General features: G+C 37.8%; 1 protein-coding gene across 7 annotated transcripts in view; it reads right to left on the reverse strand.

Annotated features, from left to right (window-relative positions):
• The window catches only part of KLHL32 (kelch like family member 32), a gene marked incomplete at both ends in the record, with an annotated part of 142,699 nt that overhangs the window by 25,679 nt on the left and 95,613 nt on the right, over positions 1–21,407 (reverse strand). For all 7 annotated transcript variants that reach the window (XM_084229083.1, XM_084229082.1, XM_084229081.1 and 4 more), the window contains one exon: positions 7,752–8,478. In XM_084229083.1, the coding sequence (XP_084085209.1) occupies positions 7,752–8,478 (727 nt within the window). The remainder of the gene's footprint in view (positions 1–7,751; positions 8,479–21,407) is intronic.

Raw genomic sequence — 21,407 nt, forward strand, 5'->3', positions numbered from 1 at the left:
GATACAAGGAACATACCTCAACATCATAAAGGCCATCTATGACAAGCCAACAGCCAGTATCATTCTCAATGGTGAAAAGCTGAAAGCAATTCCATTAAGATCTGGAACAAGACAAGGATGTCCACTCTCACCATTGCTTTTCAATATAATACTGGAAGTCCTAGCCAGGGCAATAAGACAAGAGAAAGACATCCAAGGAATCCAAATAGGAAAAGAAGAAGTCAAACTATCACTATTTGCAGACGATATGATATTATACATAGAGAACCCCAAAAACTCCACAGAAAAGCTAATTCAACTCATCAATCAGTTCAGTAAAGTGGCAGGATACAAAATCAACACGCAAAAGTCAGTAGCCTTCCTATACACAAACAATAAATCTGAAGAAGAAGAAATCAAAAAGACCATCCCTTTTGTTACTGAAACAAAAAAAATCAAATATTTGGGAATAAATCTAACAAAAGAGGTAAAGGACCTATACAAAGAAAACTATAAAACACTGTTAAAAGAAATAGAAGAAGACACAAAGAAATGGAGAGACATCCCCTGCTCATGGATTGGAAGAATAAACATTATTAAAATGGCCATCCTTCCAAAAGCAATATACAGATTCAATGCTATTCCAATCAAAATTTCAATGTCATTCTTCAAAGAAATAGAACAATTATTGATGAAATTCATATGGAATCACAAAAAACCCTGAATAGCCAAAGCTCTCCTGAAAAAAAAAGAAGGGAATGGAGGCATCAGACTCCCAGACTTCAAACTATACTACAAAGCCATAATCATCAAAACTGCATGGTATTGGAACAAGAACAGACATACAGACCAATGGAATCGAATAGAAAATCCAGAAATAAACCCACAGATTTATGGTCAACTAATCTTTGACAAAGGAGCAAAGACTATGCATTGGAGCAAAGAAAGTTTGTTCAATAAATGGTGCTGGGAAAACTGGGTCGCTACATGCAAAAGAATGAAGCTTGACCACCACCTCACACCATACACAAAAATCAACTCAAAATGGATTAAAGAACTAGACATAAGACCTGAAACCATAAAATATATAGAAGGAAATATAGGCGAAACACTACGTGATTTGCACATCAAAGACATCTTTACAGACACATCACCCAAAGCAGTGATAGTGAAGGCAAAGATAAACAGCTGGGACTATATCAAATTAAAGAGCTTTTGCACAGCAAAAGAGACAATAACAAAAACAAAGAGAAACCCCACCAACTGGGAGAACATTTTTGCACCCAACACTAATGATAAAGGACTGATCACAAAAATCTGCAAAGAGCTGATGAGACTCAACAACAACAAAGAAAATAATCCAGTCAAAAAATGGGCAGAAGAGCTTAAAAGAAACTTCTCTGAAGAGGAAATGCAAATGGCCAACAGGCATATGAAAAAATGTTCAACATCACTTGTCATCAGGGAAATGCAAATCAAAACTACCATGAGATACCATCTTACACCAGTGAGAATGGCACATATTAAAAAAACTAGCAACAACAAATGTTGGCGAGGGTGTGGAAAAAAAGGAACTCTTCTGCACTGTTGGTGGGAGTGCAAACTGGTCCAACCACTGTGGAAAGCTGTGTGGAGATTTCTGGACCTACTAAACATAGAGCTTCCATATGACCCAGCAATTCCACTCCTAGGTATTTACCCAAAGGACACAGAAACATCAATTCCAAAGAACACCTGCACCCCTATGTTTATAGCAGCACTGTTTACAATAGCTAAGCTTTGGAAACAACCCAAATGCCCAAAAATAGATGACTGGATCAAGAAGATGTGGTACATATATACCATGGAATATTACTCAGCATTCAAAAAAGATAAACACATGCAATTTGCTGCAACATGGATGGCGCTGGAAGGGATCATGCTCAGCGAAATAAGCCAAAAAGAAAAAGAAAAATACCGGATGGTCTCACTCATAGCAGGAATCTAGAAAACTTAAATAATGGACCAGGAAAATGAATAACTATAAGAAAGTGAAAATCAAAATCAACAAAAAACTATGAACCAGAGACACTTTTAGGGGGGCGGGGGCGGGAGGGGAGGGATTGGGGTCAGAATGGGGGGCTGCAATTGTATGGGGAATATAACAACAAAATTTATAAAAAAAAAAAAATAAAAAAAAAAAAAAAAAAAAAAAACCAGGACTGAAATTTGCAAGCTGGGCCACCACAAATTTGTGGTTACCAGTCTTAGTATGGACTCTGATGCTTACTGTTTTCTTTTTATCAGTTCCCTCTGATGTCCCTTAGAGGCAATGTCCCTCAGAGGCTTTTTCCAAGGCCACTCTCCACAGGCCCTCTACCGAGCCTGACACTGCACAACTTTGACAAGCAAATGCTCTCACTGGTCAAAGAAACTCCTCAGATTCCTGCCCCTAATCAATGAGTTTAGGTAGGTCCCTACCCATCACCATCTTCTGCCTCCAGGTTTGGAGCTGGAGGGATCTCTCCTTAAATCCTGCCCACCCTCCTCCACCCAGCCCCGCCACAACTCCTTCCTGCTTTTTCAGGGCCCTGTCTTTTGTCAGTGTTGTATCCCCCAAACTTATTAGGTACCATTCCTGGTACCTAAGATGTGGTCTCAGCATTACTAACCAACGGATGCCCCTATTTCCTTTACCTTCATTCCATGCTCTCCTTTCTCTTATCTACAAATTGGCTTAAATCATTTGCATCCTTAAAAAAAAAAAATTCCCTCCTCTGACCCTGGATTTCTGCCTCTAGTCATTCCTTGTTCTCTCAGTTAAACTTCCTTTTTTTTCTTTCTTTCTTACCCTTGTTTTTTTCCCTTAAAGTTAAAATGCTATCTATTAATTTATAATGAAAAATATGCTTTCACGTGGACTAAAATTTGTGTGTACTTAGATAAAACACATCCTCTCCCTGTAGGCAGTAGAATGCTTAGAAAGTTGTCTGGTAAGCTCAGGTGCAGGAAGGAAGTGAAGGTCAGGTATCTCCCAACTTCTTGCCAATGTAACCTATACCTGCAGCTTCTACATCTTCACTTTTCCATTCACAGCTTCTACCACTGCATTTAGATTTCACTTTCTTCCTTTCTTCTGAAACTCCTTGCACTGGGACTACGAAGTGGCTTCTAACTGAAGAATGTACCAAAAATATTTTGGGCCTTGGTGTCCTGGTTTTATTGAACACTTCTTAGCATGCCCTTCTTTTCTGATTTGGTTTCTATAACACTCCCCCTCCTCCTCCTCTGGCCTTGTCCAGCCTATATTTTCAGGCTCCTTTCCTAGTTCCCCTACTTCTGCAACTGCCTCACAGTGTTCTCCAAACTTCTGCCATTGGCCCCTTTCCAGACTACCCTCTCCTCATCCTTTCTACCTCTTCCTTGTTAGAACTCATCTGACAGTCTAAGAGAACCTCCTTACATTTGCTCGGAGAAACAGACGGCAAGGACGTCTCTGAGGTGAGAGGGTCTTGAGGAAAGAGAGAAAATTAGTCAGTGAGGGAGAATGAGTGAGACACGAGTGGTAGGTATATAGAGAGCCTGGGGCAGCTGAGTATATAACCATTCCAAGGCCTCCTGTCAAACAGACTCCTCCCACAGGGCTCAGCAGCCCAGGTGCAGGCACGGAGTGGACCACTGGGTTTGTTCAAGAGTGTTTGCTTACCAGAGGGCAAGAGAACTACTGAAATGACTTGACCAAGAAGTCCAAGCAAGAAGATAGAAGGGATTAATAGGTAAGTAATAGGAAGCAAGAGGACCTGAGGCCAAGTTAGGCTGAAGGTGCTATGAAGTTTTTGAAACATCTCATGTCCCCTGCAACAAATACTCCCTGGTTTGCACTATTTCTGTACCTTGGAAAGACTTCTATCATGACACATATTGTGCACTATATTATAATTTATGTTTAAAAATCTGTTCCCTATACTGTACCTTGAGCCAGAGCACAGGATCTGTCTTAGCACTAGCTCAGAACAAGATTTAGTGGGTTTAGGAATCTTGCTCAGCACCTTCCGGTTGATAAGATGGGAGGCAAGTTTGATATGTGTGCATGATGCTAGTCCCTGACCTCAGTGCATCAAAACCTGACTTGTGTCATGTCCCCTGGTTTAGTTACCAATATTTTATATATAACTTTTTAGCACCAGTAAAGCAATGTTTGCACAGATCAAGTTAAAGCTATGGTATTTTAAAAATGTTAATGAAACTTTGCATTGTTCTAATGGTAATGAATACTACAAAGATCAAAGTCCCTTTAGTAGTCTTGAATAGACTGTGGGACAATTTAAGCTTCATAAAAATTTATCAAAATGAAAATAAATATATCTTCTAGGGAGTAAAAGAAGTTTTAACAAGTGTCATTCAGTAACAAAATATGTGAAAAACTCTGTCAGCTCCTAGAGGGCAGGAAATGTGTTAGCTGAATTAACTTATAAATTTATGGTCAGCACTAGACTGAAGGATACAGCAGTCGCCAAGAGAGAAAGCACTACATACTGCTTTTGAGTAAGTGCAGTAGCATTTGTCTTATTTTTATAGTTTTAAAGCACTAATTTTGTGGTTAGCTTCACATTACCCAACTGTCATTTGACAAAACTGAAAAGTCAAGTTGTTCAGCAAGATGAACTCAGGATTAATTTTCACTCACACAAGAAAGATATTTCTAGTTGCTCACAAACAGTATCTTATAATAGAGAACACATCTTTTAGAATACAACTGCAGGATATATAACGCTTATTTTATTCTAGTATTGTGGATTTCCAGTAGAAATGATGTGGAGCATTTGTGAACTGGGTCACAATGTCGAATGCTACAGGAGCCTGTGAAATTTGACTATCTCTAACACCTTAAATTAAATGCTAATGGGCATATCCATACAGCCGGATTTTCTGAATTCCTCTCTGCATGTCTCACTTTTAAAACCATGGACAGGCTTCAGGGTTTCCTGACCCCAAAATGAACAGAAAGGGGGTGGGAAAAGGGGATAATGAGCAAGCAGGAAATGTCTCTAAAGAATCATTCATTTTGTGTTCTATGGAACAGAAATAAGCCCCTAAAACCCACATTCTATAATCCTTACTACTGCCACCTCAGGCAAGGCTTGCAAAATACCAGAAGGATGCCAATGATCCAAAACCCCCATCAATTAAACAGGAAATAGTTGATTATTTGGTAAAGGATAAGGAATAGCCTCAAACATTTTCATCTGCTTCAATAAATCAGGGTAACACTACTAAATCAATGAGAGTCAGGGTGAAATATATCTTTTTTTTTTTTAAGGGAACCATTAGCAAATCTAGCCCCCCCCCCACCCAATCCATCCATGGTTAGATTCACAATTGATTTATTATAAGCCAGGCCTGAGGAAAAAGGCAGACGACTAAAGGTATTAGAAATGTCACTGGTGATTTCCTCTTCTTTCCAATTAAAGGCAGTGTACTGTATATAGAGAAGTGAGTTTTTCATCTCAAGTACACAGTAGGGAGAAACAAACCTGAGAAAACTGTGATTGTTTTCATTAAGTATGGTTAACACAGACAGCACACATTAGTGCAGAAGAACAAAGAAAATGTATTTTCTTTTATAGTAGGGAAAAAAAAAGTGATACAGTTGTAAGATCTATAATAAGTTAGTACATCTAATAAAATGAAAAAGGAAACATACAGACCCATATTGAAAGAGAAGGCAGCTTGATGCCAGGAAGCCAGTCTAAGGTGGACTTTTATGCTTTTTTAAGGTTTCACTATAGGAGGGATTAAGCAGTTATAGCTAAGATTATGTAATGGAAATGCCAGCATTTTTTTAAAGCTAGTTTTATAGCCAGAAAATAACAATAACAAATATTTGTGCAAAATTCATACAAAAATTTTAAAATTCCTTGCCAAATTTAGGAATGCACTACACTGACAATGTATGAGAACTAAATGAGTCAATGGAGGGGATGTAAAATGGAAGAAAATATGAATTTCATTGATTTCATAAATTCATCAGGGTTTTGTTATCCAAGTCAGGTACAGATATGTACCTTCTATTAGCAAAGACTTATTGGTAGCCAAGTCTGAAGTTTCTTCAAGAGAGCAAACAGAATATAATCCTGTTTGTTATTTCTTAACTATTAAAACATATATTTAGAGAAAGGCATATAAGTCAACAGGTAAATGTTTTCATTGAAATACGTCTACATATACTAACGTACACACTCAGCTAAAGTTTATTTGTCATATGGAATCAGTAATTGTTGCATCCTTTTCATTTATAACCTTCCATAGTCCTAATCTTCACTTCATTAACTATCAAGCACTTGAATCCTGACATGAACCAGGTTTCTTCAATGAAAAATCAATGAATTGCAAGTAAGAGAAGCTGAGATTGTGGCTGTCTCTCTGGTTATTGAAAACAGTAAAAAGAAAAATAGAGTTCAAATGCATTTAGTTTAAATACAGCAAAGAATTTGGTCACAGCAGATGTTAAACAATTACAGAAGATTATTGAAGGGAGCTCAGAAGTCGTCTCGGATGTACTTAATGATTGTTTCTTTTAAGTACAAACATCTCAAAGCTACTCTTAGTATTTATTTGATTTTTCTATTCCTCTTTACCCTTCACAAAGAAAATCAACAAGTTCCATTAGGGTTACAAAATGAGTATCCCTCAACTGAGAAATGATGCAACTCCCTTCCCCCATAGGCAAATCTTTCAAAGGAGAACACTAAGTCTTTTTAATAATAGGAATGAAAACACAGGTTAATAACATGCTGATGATAACATGCCTCAGAGACTCTGTACAAAGGAAAAAGCAGCCATGAAGGGTTTGAAGGAGGATGGAGGTGTAGATGAAACAAGACTGCTCACGAGTGTATGACTGCCAACACTGGGTAATGGGAATGTGGGGTTCATATTAATCTCCTTTGTTCATAACCAAATGGCTTAAAAAAGTAGAACTAAAATGATCAGCACCCCCAAATAATTTAAGAATGGGAGGATAAACAGGAATGAAAAATTAGGATGGCATGAGTAACTACAATTTACAAATAATATAAAAACACTATGATGGACAATATCTTAAATCCCTCCAACTATAAACCAGAGACACACCACGGGGGTTGGGGGGGGAGGGAAGGGGAGAGGAAGGACTAGGGTCAAAATAAGGGGGGGTGCAATTGTATGGGGAATATAATCAAAATGATAATGTGTACATTCTGCGAAAATGAAAAATGATGCAAGAATTATATAAAATAAAATATTAATTAAAAAAATAAAATGTAAAAAAAAAAATCTCTCCCCTCAATGCATAGCATGGCACTTACCTGGATATGTACCCATTGCTATAACCATCAAAATAGACTTACTGGACATTTACTTCACATACCCTGACTTTTATGAAATGAATTCTAGTCAGGCAGCTCAGGGTGAAAGAAAAAGCAAAGGAACCTGGATAAATCCCAATATACAATATAAATCCATGAATAGCAAAAGCTGGCCATCTAAACAACAGGTTTGGTAGAAAAGAGGTACGATGGGTATTGAATTCCACTTTGAATTTTTACTCCACTAATCACTTTGAGAGGTCAATTACCTCCAATTACACTCTTCTCCATAGAGTAAGGGCTTAATAAATGAATGCTAATTAGCTAAAATGGCATCCTTGGCTCTATCATTCAATTATACATGGCCACAACTACCAAGGCTTGACTTTTAAATTTATGTCACAGTGTAAGTGCTTTGATAAAGACAACATATGAGGCATGTTCTACCTGATATCCAAAGAAGACCATCAGCCACATATCCAGCATGGCACGAAAGGGATCGGTCAAAGGACTGCACAAAAGTCCACTTGTTCTTCTTGGGGCAGTATCTCTCAACCGTAGGTAGAACCTGGCGCAGCTCATTTCTGCCCCCCACCGCATAGAGGTATTCATCCATGGCACCCAGCACGAAATGCTCCCTGCAGTTTTTCATGGGTGCAATCTCTGCCCAGGAATTACTGCGGGGGTCATAGCGACAGGCAGTCCTCACGGCACATGTCCGGCCACTGGCGTGCTCAACTTCCCCTCCTGCCACAAACAAGAAGTCTCCCATGACAGCCACGCAGTGGTGGCTCCTGCCCACGGGCATGGGGGCCAGCTCACTCCAGTTGGCAATGGCAGCTATGAGGGCGTTCTCCTGATCCACAGGATTGAAGTACCGAAGTTCCTTGACTTTACAGACCTCTCGCTTTTTCCCACCGATGATGTACAGAGTGTCAGACTGAAAGCGCGGTTTGGTCCTGCGCGTCTGCCAGACCGGCTGGGCATAGATGCTCTGGTGGTATTCCAGGGCCTCATTGACCAGGGCTGTTGCCCTCTCGCTCGCCTGAACGAGGGGGTGGGACAGGGCAACCGTGTGCAGAGTGTCCACATCCATTAGGCCGAAGCGAATGTACTGTAGGAGCTCGTCCATGTACTGGTAATGGCAGTTGTGTTCCAACCACCTCACGGCTAGCTGAAACAGAGGGAGGTGAGGTAATAAGAGAGAATAATACAAAGATAAGAAAGAGCTAAAGCCATGGCTTATCTGCAGGCCACCACAGATTCTTTCAGACATGCAATAATGTACTTTTTTCTTACAAACTGTGTAACACTGGAATGTTTTGATACCCAGTTGAGGAATTCTTTTCTGCTACACCTGAGATCCAAAAGAACTTCTTTGTAGGATTTAGGAAGAATAGGAGCAACACTGACTGGTGGGTAAGGTCTGCTTGGGGGTGAACAACATTTGCATTTCAAAGAATGAGAATACCGTTGTGTAACAATCTGTTCCTTCATGCGGCATGCATGAGAAGCATAGTACTGCCCATCACTAGGAAATGTCAACATTTGAGAGCAGTGTCATCACAAGTCAAGGTGCAGTATCAATACCAGTAACACGGGAAAATATGCGATCATCTGAGACCACAGGGAGTGCTTGAGAGAAAATCAATATACCACTAGTAGAGTGATTTAAGAAGAAAAAGGATTTTCCTTCCTTCCTTCCCCTTTGGAGGTACATGAGTAAGGATGCAAAAGAAGAAAGATAGCAACCAATAAGTTTTTATTTATTAGCTTTTGTCTTGAAGATGGTTGTTGTTCGCATGTGTTGCACACTGGTAATTTGTTGGATCAATTTTCTCAAAAATAAGATGTAGAGATTATCATTGTTCTTGGACACAATAGCAGGATGTAATTAGAACCTTTTCTGTAATTCTAGATCTCCTTCAAGAAGGAAAGGAGAAAGAACTTATGGCTAGGCATAAGGCATAATATGTTTGCATTAAAGCAAACATATATTCTTAAAACTAAAGCAGGTACATTAAGACATAAATAATAAAACTGATTTATAATTTAGAAAATACCATCAACAAAAACCCAGTTCATATTAGGGAGCACTTGAAGTAATTTAACTAATCTGATACAATATTTAAGCTTGGCGAATTTTTCCACACACCAATATAATATAATAAATAACATCTAATATTTTCATGAATATGTGAATTATTTTTAGAAGCACCTACACTAAACTGTATCTTCTAGAAGATATAAAAGTGCATCTGGGGGCCTCCCCGGTGGCGCAGCGGTTGAGTGCTGGGTTGTGAAGTTCCCCCGCGGCCTCTGCGGCGCCAGTTCGATCCCCAGCTGCTCCCCGGCCACCGAAGGAGGGTCCCACATGGTGTGCAGACCTCTCCTGCCGCCCGCTGCTCCCCTCAGCAGTGTACTTCGGTCCTTCTGCCTGCTCTGCTCCCTGCTCTGGCTCTGGTAAATTCTCTCACCCTCCTGTGCTTCTGACTGTACCCAGTGCATGTATAAACAAACAAATAAATAAATAAATAAATAAAATACGTGCCTCTTTATAAAAAAAAAAAAAGTACATCTGAAGGAATTATCATTAAAAAGTAATTAATTAGAATATTGAATCATTTTGCAAATAACTGGGGGAAAAGGCTCTGGAGGGAGGCAATGTTGTACTCTTAGACCATCAGCAAACATGAACTGGGCTTTTCTTCTGGTGAAAAGGATCACTAATCCTGAAGCACTAGATGATTTCTGACTTTTAGAGTTTCTGTATCCATTTGACAAATGGCTCTAAAAGACAAGGCATACTTGGAGCTTATTTTTTTTTTTTTTTTTTAGATTCTGAAGGAATAGAATGTAGAAAGTGAATTCCCCTCTAATATGTACTGAATTGCATCTCTTAATGAATTATGTAGTGAAGAGAAATGAAAAAAGAATGTCACTCACTAGATACCAATGCCAAGCAAGCAGACACCATTGAGAGCAGATGACTGACAGGCACTCTCACTGTTTTTCTAGAAACCAGAATTAAAAAAAAAAAAATAGGACAAAAACCCGATGGAAAAAAAATTATCCGTGTATGGTAACATTAGCAAAAATCAAAGATACTGCAGAAGAAAAGCATCCTTCATCAATCATCAGGGCTCTGCTAGAGGTGGAGAGAGCTCCCACCGGCAACATTTTGTTTTTCTCTACCCTAATTTTAGAAGTTTCTTGGGATGGGGTTCCAATTATTTCCCTGGAGAGATAATTCAATAACTTAATAAATGATTTCCCATTCTTTGCCCACAGAGCTTTCAAAAGTTCCCAGAGATAAAGTCATCACACTCAAGGTCATTTCTCATGCACCAGTAAAATTTTCTGAAACTTAATCTTTGATACTGCTCTTAATTTAATTGAGAAATTCCAGTTGATAATTGCTTTGCTCTCCAATAAATTTCTCAGCATCCTTTTATTCCACTATTTCTGCATCTTTCAGATGGATAATATAGGAAACAACACTGAAGAAATAGTAGATAAATATCCATGTCTCCATAGTTTCTTTTTATAGCACAATGCTGCCCATTTAATTATATTTCTCTTTCCTCATAAATCAGTTCTTCCTATGCCATAATCAATCTTCTAGTCCATCTCTGAGCATTCTTTGGTTTATCTTCATCTTTCTAACTAACAGTATCACTTACTGTGTGAAAGGTACACAAGCCACAACTAGACTGTACTTTTCAGAGAATCTCTAATGAATCAAACTGGCAGTGGAACAGTGATCAGTGTTTTCCCTCACTGACTGATTTCTGACTCTTATCTACTATCACTCCTATGTTGCATGTATTCTGCTTTCCATGCTTAATTTCCCCCAATACTATATATCACATAATACTTTGTGTACCTACATTTTGTTTGCATTTTCTGGGATCATTTTCTCTTATTTATCGCCATTATTTCCAATTTCTCACAGATTTCTTACCATTTTCACACCTTTATCATTTATAAATATTTATGGACTACACAAGTCATTCATACTTTTGAGCTTATCTTTTCTCCAGATCAAAGGATCAAAGGTAAAAATAATTTACATTTAACTTTTATGCCATCAACTTTAAACCAATCTCACCTAGATATAGTGTTTTTTATAAGTCCAGTGCTTCTCAAACTTAACATACACTTATATTATATGGAGTTTCTGGTCAAAATGCAGATTCTAATTCAATAGGTGGGAGGAGGATTAAGAGTCTGCATTTTAAACAATCCTCTGGTTAATGCATGTGCTACTGATCCATGGACTACACTTGGAATAGGAAGGTTTTAGACAGATTTCCATTTATTAAACAATAAACTGTTGCCTTATTACAGTAAATTCAGTCTGTTTTTTTAAACTGAAAAAGTGTTAATCAAATAAATGCTTTAGTAAAGACATAGGGCACAAAGAGCTTAAAATTGTGGATAGTGTAACTTATTTCTTATATAGTAAAATATGGGAAAGAGCATATTTTGAAATCTTGGTGTAGACCCTATATGGTCCATAAATCAACAGCTGATTCTGGTATCATTAAGTAAGTCATGTAAGCACTCTGCAGTTTGCTTTTACAAAATGAATAAATGAATGTGAAAATGTGAGAGCACTGTACACTGCTTTTACTTTCATGAAAATTTAAAAGAGAAAGGTCACTGAAACCATGGGTAAATTTTGTTTATCCAAATAATGAAAGACATGGCAATGAAAATTCAAAACAATGGGCTATCTCAAGATCGCTTCTGTCTGAACCTCACCAGAGCACTGTTTCCTGCCATGCTAGATTAAGGGCAAAGTGTTGGAAGAAATCCTGGAGCCTATTTAAGGGGGTTAGAGACTACTAAGCAGAAGGCTATTCACCATAGGGACATCATGAGACTCAAGAACCACAGTTAGTTATGTAGCATATTTTAGTGCTTAGGTTTGAAAGCAGTTATTCTGGAAACTGGTGGATTCTAAAATAACACTACACTGAGAAGGAAATCTTGGTGGGGGGAGCGCTGAAATTCTATTGTATATTATTTATTCTGGCATACTTTCATCTGCATCCCCTAAACTCTAGCATATTTTAACTGGGAAAAAATATTGAAATTTATTACTTCCACTTTTTGGTGACAAAATCAGACAAAATGGAAAAGAAATTAAGGAATCAATTTGAGAGGGCACAACAAAAATTACTTAGGAAACATGGCCATTCAGATAAGATGCTCCCTTAGCCATCTGAAATATTGCAGACTGTCATCTCCAAAGACTACAGAGCTCCCAAGCACCCCGTCTGATCCAGTCTAGTTCATCTTACCCTCATGGGGAACTGTTCCTTTTTAGAAGGAATATTTGCTACAGCTTATTCCAGTTCATCTCATTTTCACATACATCCTTGATAACAGTGCCTGGCACAAGGTAGGCTACCAATATTTGTTGCATAAACAGAAAGTTTTTTATAGCTATTTTTAGACTAATATTTTGCTTCAACAAAAATATTAATTCTTTCATACATTTATTCAGGCTTCAGTTTCCAATTTTCTTATCTTTGGTGCTTTCTTCAAAAGCCCTTATAAGCCCTCCAAACTCCACCCTGCAGGATGCATTGTTTTGGACTTAGATATATAAGGCCTTGTTTTAGACCCTTACATGATTGGTGCTGGCCACCTCTATTTGAGATTTTTGGCAATACAATGAATATTCTGGGCTTTTGAGCCCTCAAATAACAAAATAAAGAGCAAGAAGAAGTGTTAGAGTCCATTTGACTCAAGCTTCTCAATTTTATAAATGGAAATAAAATCCAGATAATTTATTTGTCTTACCCCAAGTCATGTAGTTAATTAGTGGAAAAACTAGAATTAGAACTCCAGTTTTTTAATTATACAATGTTTATCCATTATATCACATCATTATTTTCCCATCAATAATTATTTTTAGGTAGAATACAGACCAGGGTACCTGAGATCGCATATACCTTTCACATTCTGCAAGTCAGAAAAATAAAGTTTATTTTTTTTAAAAGCATGCTTTGTGTCAACATAGTTTGCTAGTATCTTTCAGTGAGTCTCATTAATGGACTATTTCAACATAAAAGTCATATTTAATAGTGCATATTAAAGAAATAATTTAAAACAAGTAGTTCAGGGAAATGACATCCTTTGAGCCCTATTGTTTCATTTTTCATGAGTATACATGCATGAATATGCATGTAAGTATGTCTATGTATAGGTATTTCTACAATCTGAATGCATATTTAATTATTGATCATGTTAGTTTGTTAAATAAACCTGACTAAAAAATATATAGAAAAGATAATTATTTTTATTTCTCTTTAGTTTCCTCAGTGTATCCTCATGGATTGCTACACTATGGAGTAGAACATATGATAAATGTAATGCTAAATATAAATATATAATCTGGATTTCTAAAACGTGTGTTCTAGTTCAATTAAAATACATAATTTATTCTTATATACATTAGAAATATATCTACTATATGAACAAATGTCACATTCCTTACAAGTTTTCAAGTGCTGATCCAAGTGCCTTTACTATTCATGCTTAAATACACTTAGAAGTTCATATTCTGAATCTAAAATTTATGATACTTTGAAATACCCAGTTGTTTTGAATTCTAACTCCATCTATATATGTGTACTGTACAATGTGACCCCAGGGCAATGCCAAAACAATAAGGAACCCTATATTCACAGATTTCCTGGAAAAAATACAAAGTCTTCCCAAATCCAAGGATACACATCCTCTTCAGTAGAAATGCCTCTGTGTTTTGTAAATATATATGAAAGTGCCCTTTTCAAAAGTAGTTCTCATTATATAAGTGATTGAATCTTTTTAACCCAATACTAACAAAAGAATAAAGCCCTTACAACATTTAAATGTGGTAACTATTTCTTTGTCTTAGTTTACTTTTTTTTTTTTTTTTTTGCTGAAAAGTATATTCTTATCACAAAAATCAACAGGCAGAGCTGAGTAAGCAAGGACAGGTAGTTTTGCCCACAGCCTTATTCTGCCCCCTTGGCCAGGGGCAGCTATAATTATTCTCCTATTTAAAATGTGGTTACAGACAGTTTTGCTGAAAGGGGCAAACTGAGCCTTCCCTTTTGCAGGAGCCCATGCTGTGAAAGCACAAGTGTCTATATCCTCAGTGTCATCCCACTGAGATAAGCCAGGGCACCAGTCTCCCCTCAGTGCCCAAAAGACAGTATATATTCCACACTTCTGCAAATTCAGAAATGGTCAAAGGAAGGGCACAGGGACACATCAACAACCAACTGACATTCCAGAACCTCCAATACAGAGCCAGACACGTAAAGAGAGCTTGGCAACAAGGAGTGGGAAGCCACAGTCACGGATGCATATTTTAATAGGATGAGTGGCAGTGCACTGACAGAATTTCTCCTTTCTAAAGAGTACCAAAGCAAGCTCTCAATCTTCTAATCCATGCTTCAAAGGGGAGTTGCATTGACTTCTACATATAACGTTAAAGTACACTATTTTACATGTTACTTTATAATGCTTTAAATTCTATTTAAAATAAATACAAAATTTTAGCAAGATGCCCTTTGAAGAGCACCTACAGTTTCTTTAGAGGATCCATGTGGACATTTTTACTAGTGCAAATGAATGTGGTATTGAGAGTTGTCACATTCACCTATATAGAAGTTCATCACTTTAAGGTGAGTCATGCATGACCCAAATAGTGACATAATATATCAAAATAATGACAGCCATAGAAAGGAAAGCTCATATTAATAAACAAGTACACCAAATTTTGTAGCTACATTCTCTTCTTTGGGACCAAATGAAAAATTTATGTTCAAAAAGACACCACTCCCATAAAATCTGAAAGTACCAGAAACTAGGGACACAGAATCAGGCCATTTTCCTCTACCAGAACAATGAAAATGTTACTATGGAGGAATATTAAAAATTATAACAGTGCTCACTTGAGTGCTATAATTAAAATTGTGTCAACATTTTGCTTGTAAAACAGATTTTTCAAGGGAGGTTGCACATTAACCATTATAGCTGACTACAGACTTAGATAAGACTCATAGGTTATTTTTTGCTCTAAGAAATATATTTCAGTAGAATCAAATCTTATGAGGCCCCAGGTTCACATACTGTCAGAAAAAAAAAAGACCTGACTCATTTTAAAAAGAATATTCAGCTTAGCCAATATGATAACACATATTCTTTTGATGTTCATTTAAAACTTTATGCAGTTGGGAGATTGACAAATGCTCTTATATTTACACTTAACATAAAATTTGTCCTCCAATCATCATCATTTTTATACACATTTCTAAAAATATATACTGGAGAGTCCTTGAGACCGGGGGTGGCTTTTTCCCACAATTAGGGCTAAATAAGTAGGACTGGAGGAACCACAATGAAAACTACTCTGGGATCTGCCACATTTAGGTTCTAGATATTTAGAAGGCAAATAAAAAGTCATCTGAGTTGTCCTTTGGCTCAGTCTTATGCACTAAGAAGATTTTCAAAAAGATATATGAAGAGAGGAAAAGAGATGAGATTGGTATCCCATAATATCTTTTTCACCTTCAAGAATTGGCCACCAATCTGAGTTGATCTTTGAAAGTCAATACAAAGAACAGCAGGATATATGTCTGGCACTGGACCAGTCATTTGGCTTTTCAGCTGTAAAATGAGTGAATTGCTGAGAGAGTATCTTCTACCTCTAAGATAAATATCACTTATGGATCTACCCAAAAGTAATATTCAAAAGAAGAAGCCTCCAAAATTCCTGTGAGTGTCAAAGGCAAAAAAATTAATCACCATGTCTAGAATTCAAGTTACAGTTATATAGATTTCTATAGCATAGAGAGGTTTTAGAAATTCTTTGCAGAAAAACAGTAACACTTTTTGTCTAAAAGTCTGTACTCACCATAAATACGTGCAATCATATATGTGCAGTAAAATGCATGTGCACATAGGTCTACTAGCAAAGAATCAGGTCACACCATAGTCTCTTTCTCCTCATGAACAACTTTGTTCAGGTCATATTATTCCCACTTAATAGATACCAACTCTTGTAAAAATAGATACTCTCAGCCAACATGTATACATTTTAAATATGTAAGGCAACTGCTTCAAGTACTATATTTTACAACCTCAGATGGAGATTTTAGCACAGATGCAAATATTTAGTACATTGTTCACATAATTTTTTACCTCAAGACTAACTTTAAATATAAAAGGCCATTTGTACTATATGCAAAACTTTTTATAGGCGAAGAATGCCCTATAGGACAATGAAAGACCAATGCCATGTAAATTGCTTATGCCGATATGGCTGCAGGGAAAAATGGAACCCATTCTTGTTCTGCCCATTCTTGAACAAAATACATGAACAACTTTAAATAACATCATATAATTGCTCTCCAATAGTCTCAATGGTTTCTGAGCTAAAAGACAATATTCACCACCTATTCATTGATGGTGTCAGCGCATTACTATGCTAAACTAATGACATGAAGATTTTAAGTAAAATTTTCATATCTGCATATTTATTTAGAATGTCCATCTAGATGTAAAAGGAATTTTGCATGTTGCCAGTGAGATTTTGAGCTTACATTGTTAGAACAACCCTAGGAAATGAGAGAAAACAACTTTTTCAATAGAAGAAAAGCCACTGGCAACAGGGATTAGAGTGACCCTATGTGGGGGACACCATTTCGCATTGTTTCTCAGCTAACTGCATACATTTTTTTGAGTGGGAGAAGCCACTTACCAATCTATAACAGGCATGGAAGAGGGACATGTGGAAAGGAAAGGTGGGCTCGGGCAAACCAGTGCCTCCACAATCTCAGGAAACTTGTGAGCAAAGAGGGGACTGCAGTGGATAAAGCAATGAGGAGAAGGTAGCAGCAGTTCCAAAGACTATACTGAGAGAGGGACTGTTTCAGCCCCAATGTCTGACACCCAGGAGAAAATCCATGTCTGCTGAATGAGAGAAAATGGGATTTAAGAGACTGGAACATGAAGAAATTACAGATTTGAGATTCAAGTTTAGGTGGAACAATGCATTTGAAGAGCAGAGGGAACCTTGCAGATGGAGAGGGAAGAATTGAAGAGGAAAGAGAAACTGTGTCCAGTGACCAGAGCTGGTTCTGAGAGCAGAAAAAAAAAAAGTGGCAGTGCAGGTAAGGAGATGAAGTGATGCCCTGCAGAGCCTTCTGAGCGGGACCCCACTGCTAAGGGGACAGAGTCCCAGAGAACTGAGCCAGTGTGAGAGCACAGTACAGGAGGGCTTATAAAGACATAGGGAAAGCCCTGCATTTTGGAGATGAGTTTTTTTCCAGTTAGATATAAAAGCTACAACAGACTGAGGAAGGGCAGGAGCCCAGTCTGAAGTAGAACAAAAATAATTTGAAATAATAAATTACACTTCCTTTAAGAAGAAAAACAGTATTTTTTGTGAGTCCCAATAATTTGCAAATACAGTGAATATATGAAATAAAATCACTCATTATCCCAGATACAAGTTTATATTAAAATTTTAAAAAACTATTGATTGATTTGACTGACATTTCTCTGCTAATTATCTCTTTTACTGCCTATTACTTAAATGAAATAAGACATAACTAATCGATAATTTTTCTCAGCATGCCTGAGGTTCATTTTACCTATATTGCCCATAAAGCTAAACAAAAACTAGCATTCGCAGTATAGTGTGGGGAAGAATCTGGAGAGACTATATTTATGCACAATCCTATTCTCATTTCTTTTTAAATAAACAGCACCATTGCTTAAATAAGACTGCATTAAAACAATAACTGGATTCAATATCTAGATTCATTTTTGGACCCTCTGCAGGTGAGACTGACTTATTGCTTAATGAACTCTCTTTACCATTCAAAAAAAAATTTTTAAAGCAGAAGTAATGCAAAAATAGAATCCTTGAAATAAAATTATAAGCATTATGATGCAGTCACTTTAACATCATAGACTTAATTGTTTCACAATTGAGGCGAGAAAAAAATGTCCAAGGCTAGGTAGAAATGTGATAATGCACATTCACTGGTAAAATGTAGGTAAAAACCCTACAGACACCAGCAGTGAAAAAGCAAACAATGATTCTAGTTCTCAGGTGCCTAACAGTACACTATGTAGGGCTTAGAGACCAAAACAGGTTTTCTTTATTTTTTTCTTCGCCTCTTTTTTCTCCTGAAAGGAGCTCATCACTGAGGATTGTAACAAGCTACACATTGTAAACACCAGCTTTATTAGGTCCTGCGTCTTTGACCCTGTGCTTCCAATAGCAACAGGCCTAGGTGCTGGATTTATACACCTTGAAATCTCCAACTTTTAATAACCTTTCTATTTCTACAAATGTCTGTCTCTCTGCCTCACCCCTCCCTTATGTTTTCCAAGAAGGAAGGAAAGGGAGTAGGAACCCAACCAACTGTTGTGATTCACATTAGAGAGAGAAACGCAAGGAGAATGGAACCCTCAGGTCCATACAAGTGCCTGTTTAGAATTTGCTTGGCTTGCTGGTTAGTGTGAGAAACAGTGCAGATCCGCCATGGGAGTGCTGCATTAGCAACTGGCCAAAGCACCCCGCATTTCTATATACTTCCCACCACACAACCGGAATGGAAACATTTGCTCTATTGGAAGGCAGTGATAAGGCTGGATTTTAAAGTTTCCATTTTTAAGTGAAAATGAAAGAAAAATGCTCTTCTAGATGTGTTGTGCCTTTGAGCTCCATTTGAAAAAAGAAAAAAAAAAAGGCAGAGAAAGCTGCTGTGAAGGTCACCGAGTGAAAGAACTTCCTCAGGGCACAGAATAAATTAAATCCCAAGGAAAAAATAAAATGTGATTTCCAGAGTGTGAGGCACAAACTCCAAATGACAATGATTGACAGCCAAACTATATCCGTGCAATATCCAAGACTGCACGTTCTCATTTACCTCAGTGTAGCCAGCAAGCGCCCATTAAACATCCGTCTGATGCCCAAATTAACCTTCTTGGCAAACTGAAAGAGGCACAAACTATCATAATCAACCTTTCATTATCACAGCAGCCTCTAGTTAAAGGGTCAGAATAATTGTGCCATCAGAGCCTTGATTGTTTTCAATCAACAGACGGCTGGAGTGACAGCTCGGTGATGGAGGGGTCTGATGAAACCGCACCAGGCCTAATCAGAGCAGATGAAAGGAAGGCATGATTGGTGCAAATGAACAGTCGTGCCTCTCCTTTTCATTTACAATCTGAAATTACTCTTAAATTTGTGGGGTTTTTTTCCCTCCCTTATGAGCACCACTGAAAGAATGTTTGACTTATTATGAGTTCTGACAGTGCAGAGTTATAAAACACAGGTAGGGTTATCAGCTGAGGCTTTAAGTGGGTATTCAGCATAATTCTAACAAATTCACTCTTGAAAAGCACAAAATGACTAAAAAGGCTTCCAATGACCTAACCTCTCAGTGCTGTTTGATTAACAGACCCATTTATTCCGTTGACATTCTAAACGATGAGAAGATAAAACGGAGGGCAGAAATACCCTGCAAATGTTTTCTCTCAACCACACTGCTCTGTTTATTTCAGGGCTGGTTCCTCTGCCCCAAATCCTTATTGTTCCCAAAGAGCATAACATTCAAAGTTCAAAAGCGCTCATCCATCAGAGCGCATGGATCACGCAGGGGCTATTTTTGGTGAAGATCATGAAGCTAAACTGACAACTACAATGGAAACAAAGGGACTGGAACCCACCAACTCTCTGCTGTTATCAAAAAGAGTATTTGGGGAAAAGGAATAAGAAATCCTGCGATAGGTCAGGCTAAATTTGGCATTTAAAAGGGAATGGGGGGGGCCTCCCTAGTGGTGCAAGGGTTAAGATGCAACCTATGAAGCTGTCCTCAGCCACTGCAGCACAAGTTCAATCCCGGCCAGTCAGGGGCTATGCACATGGCGCAGCAGACCTCTCCTGTCTCACCCTCTGCTCCCCTCAGTAGTGTACTTCGGTCAATCTGCCTGTTCTGTTCCCCACTCTATCTCTGGTGAATCCTCTCACCCCAGGCACCTCTGGCCTATAACCCAAGCTCTTGTATGCATAAATAAATAAATCTTTTAAAAAAATAAGTAAAAGGAAGAAAAAACAATATAAAACTAGAGTAAGTATTGTTAACAAACTATAAGCATTAACACCCTTAAAAAATGTTTCCCTTATAGCTAGATCTCATTTTGGGTGTTAATTGCACACTCTAAATGTACCCAAAATGTACAAAATCCCCATAATTCTACCTACATGTAAATACACTCCAAGTAGGATATTGCTAAATCTGTCAATTGACTTTCTGTAGCATCTCAGAGTTTTCATTTTGATTGTTTTTTAGAAGGCAATCTCAAAGAAAGATGACTGGCAAATGGATCAAACACAAGTATTTTTCAAATCCATCCTTGTCTTCCCGCCACTTTCTCAAGTACCCAGAATCTTCAGCAGTCACTTTATGTCTGGTGTGTGCACAGGCACCTCTAACAAGCTTTACCAATGACACATGCAGCATTAAGTCTTGAAGGATTAGTTCTCCCAGTATGGTCGTGGCTTGTTAAGGCATGACTTCCTTCTGCCAAGCAGGCAAGTTATACATTGGTCAAGTACAAGTGGCTTCAGGATACTGACAGCACATGGAGTTTAAAACAGATTTCCCAATCTGGTTCACAGAGCATAAAAGACAAAAAGCAGACCAACCCTGGCAGATGCCTATTCTAACCCCTAGAATCCAAGAGTTGTGGAATTTGAAAGCACTACACAGCCCCTCCACAGGGCCAATCTTACATAAGATGAGAAAAGCAAAAGTTCTGTAGGGGACCTGGCAAATCTGATAAACCCTTTGTTTACTTTATTATTTACCCTTTATGTTGGGCTTCCAAAGAGCAAATAGTCCCAGCAATGGGCATAAGAAATTGCTTATAGTCCTCAGCAGGTTCAATGTCATTCTCACAGCCAAAGAGAGGGATGTCTAAAGTATATTTGCCTCTTAACTCAGCGCTGTATTTCTAGATGGAGAATTTTAGTTTTACTCTCAGTCGTGAGTAATTTCCCATTGTGATTGGCTGACTTAT

Source organism: Talpa europaea (genome assembly GCF_964194135.1).
Source record: "Talpa europaea genome assembly, chromosome: 2".
NCBI classification, from domain to species: Eukaryota; Metazoa; Chordata; class Mammalia; order Eulipotyphla; family Talpidae; genus Talpa; species Talpa europaea.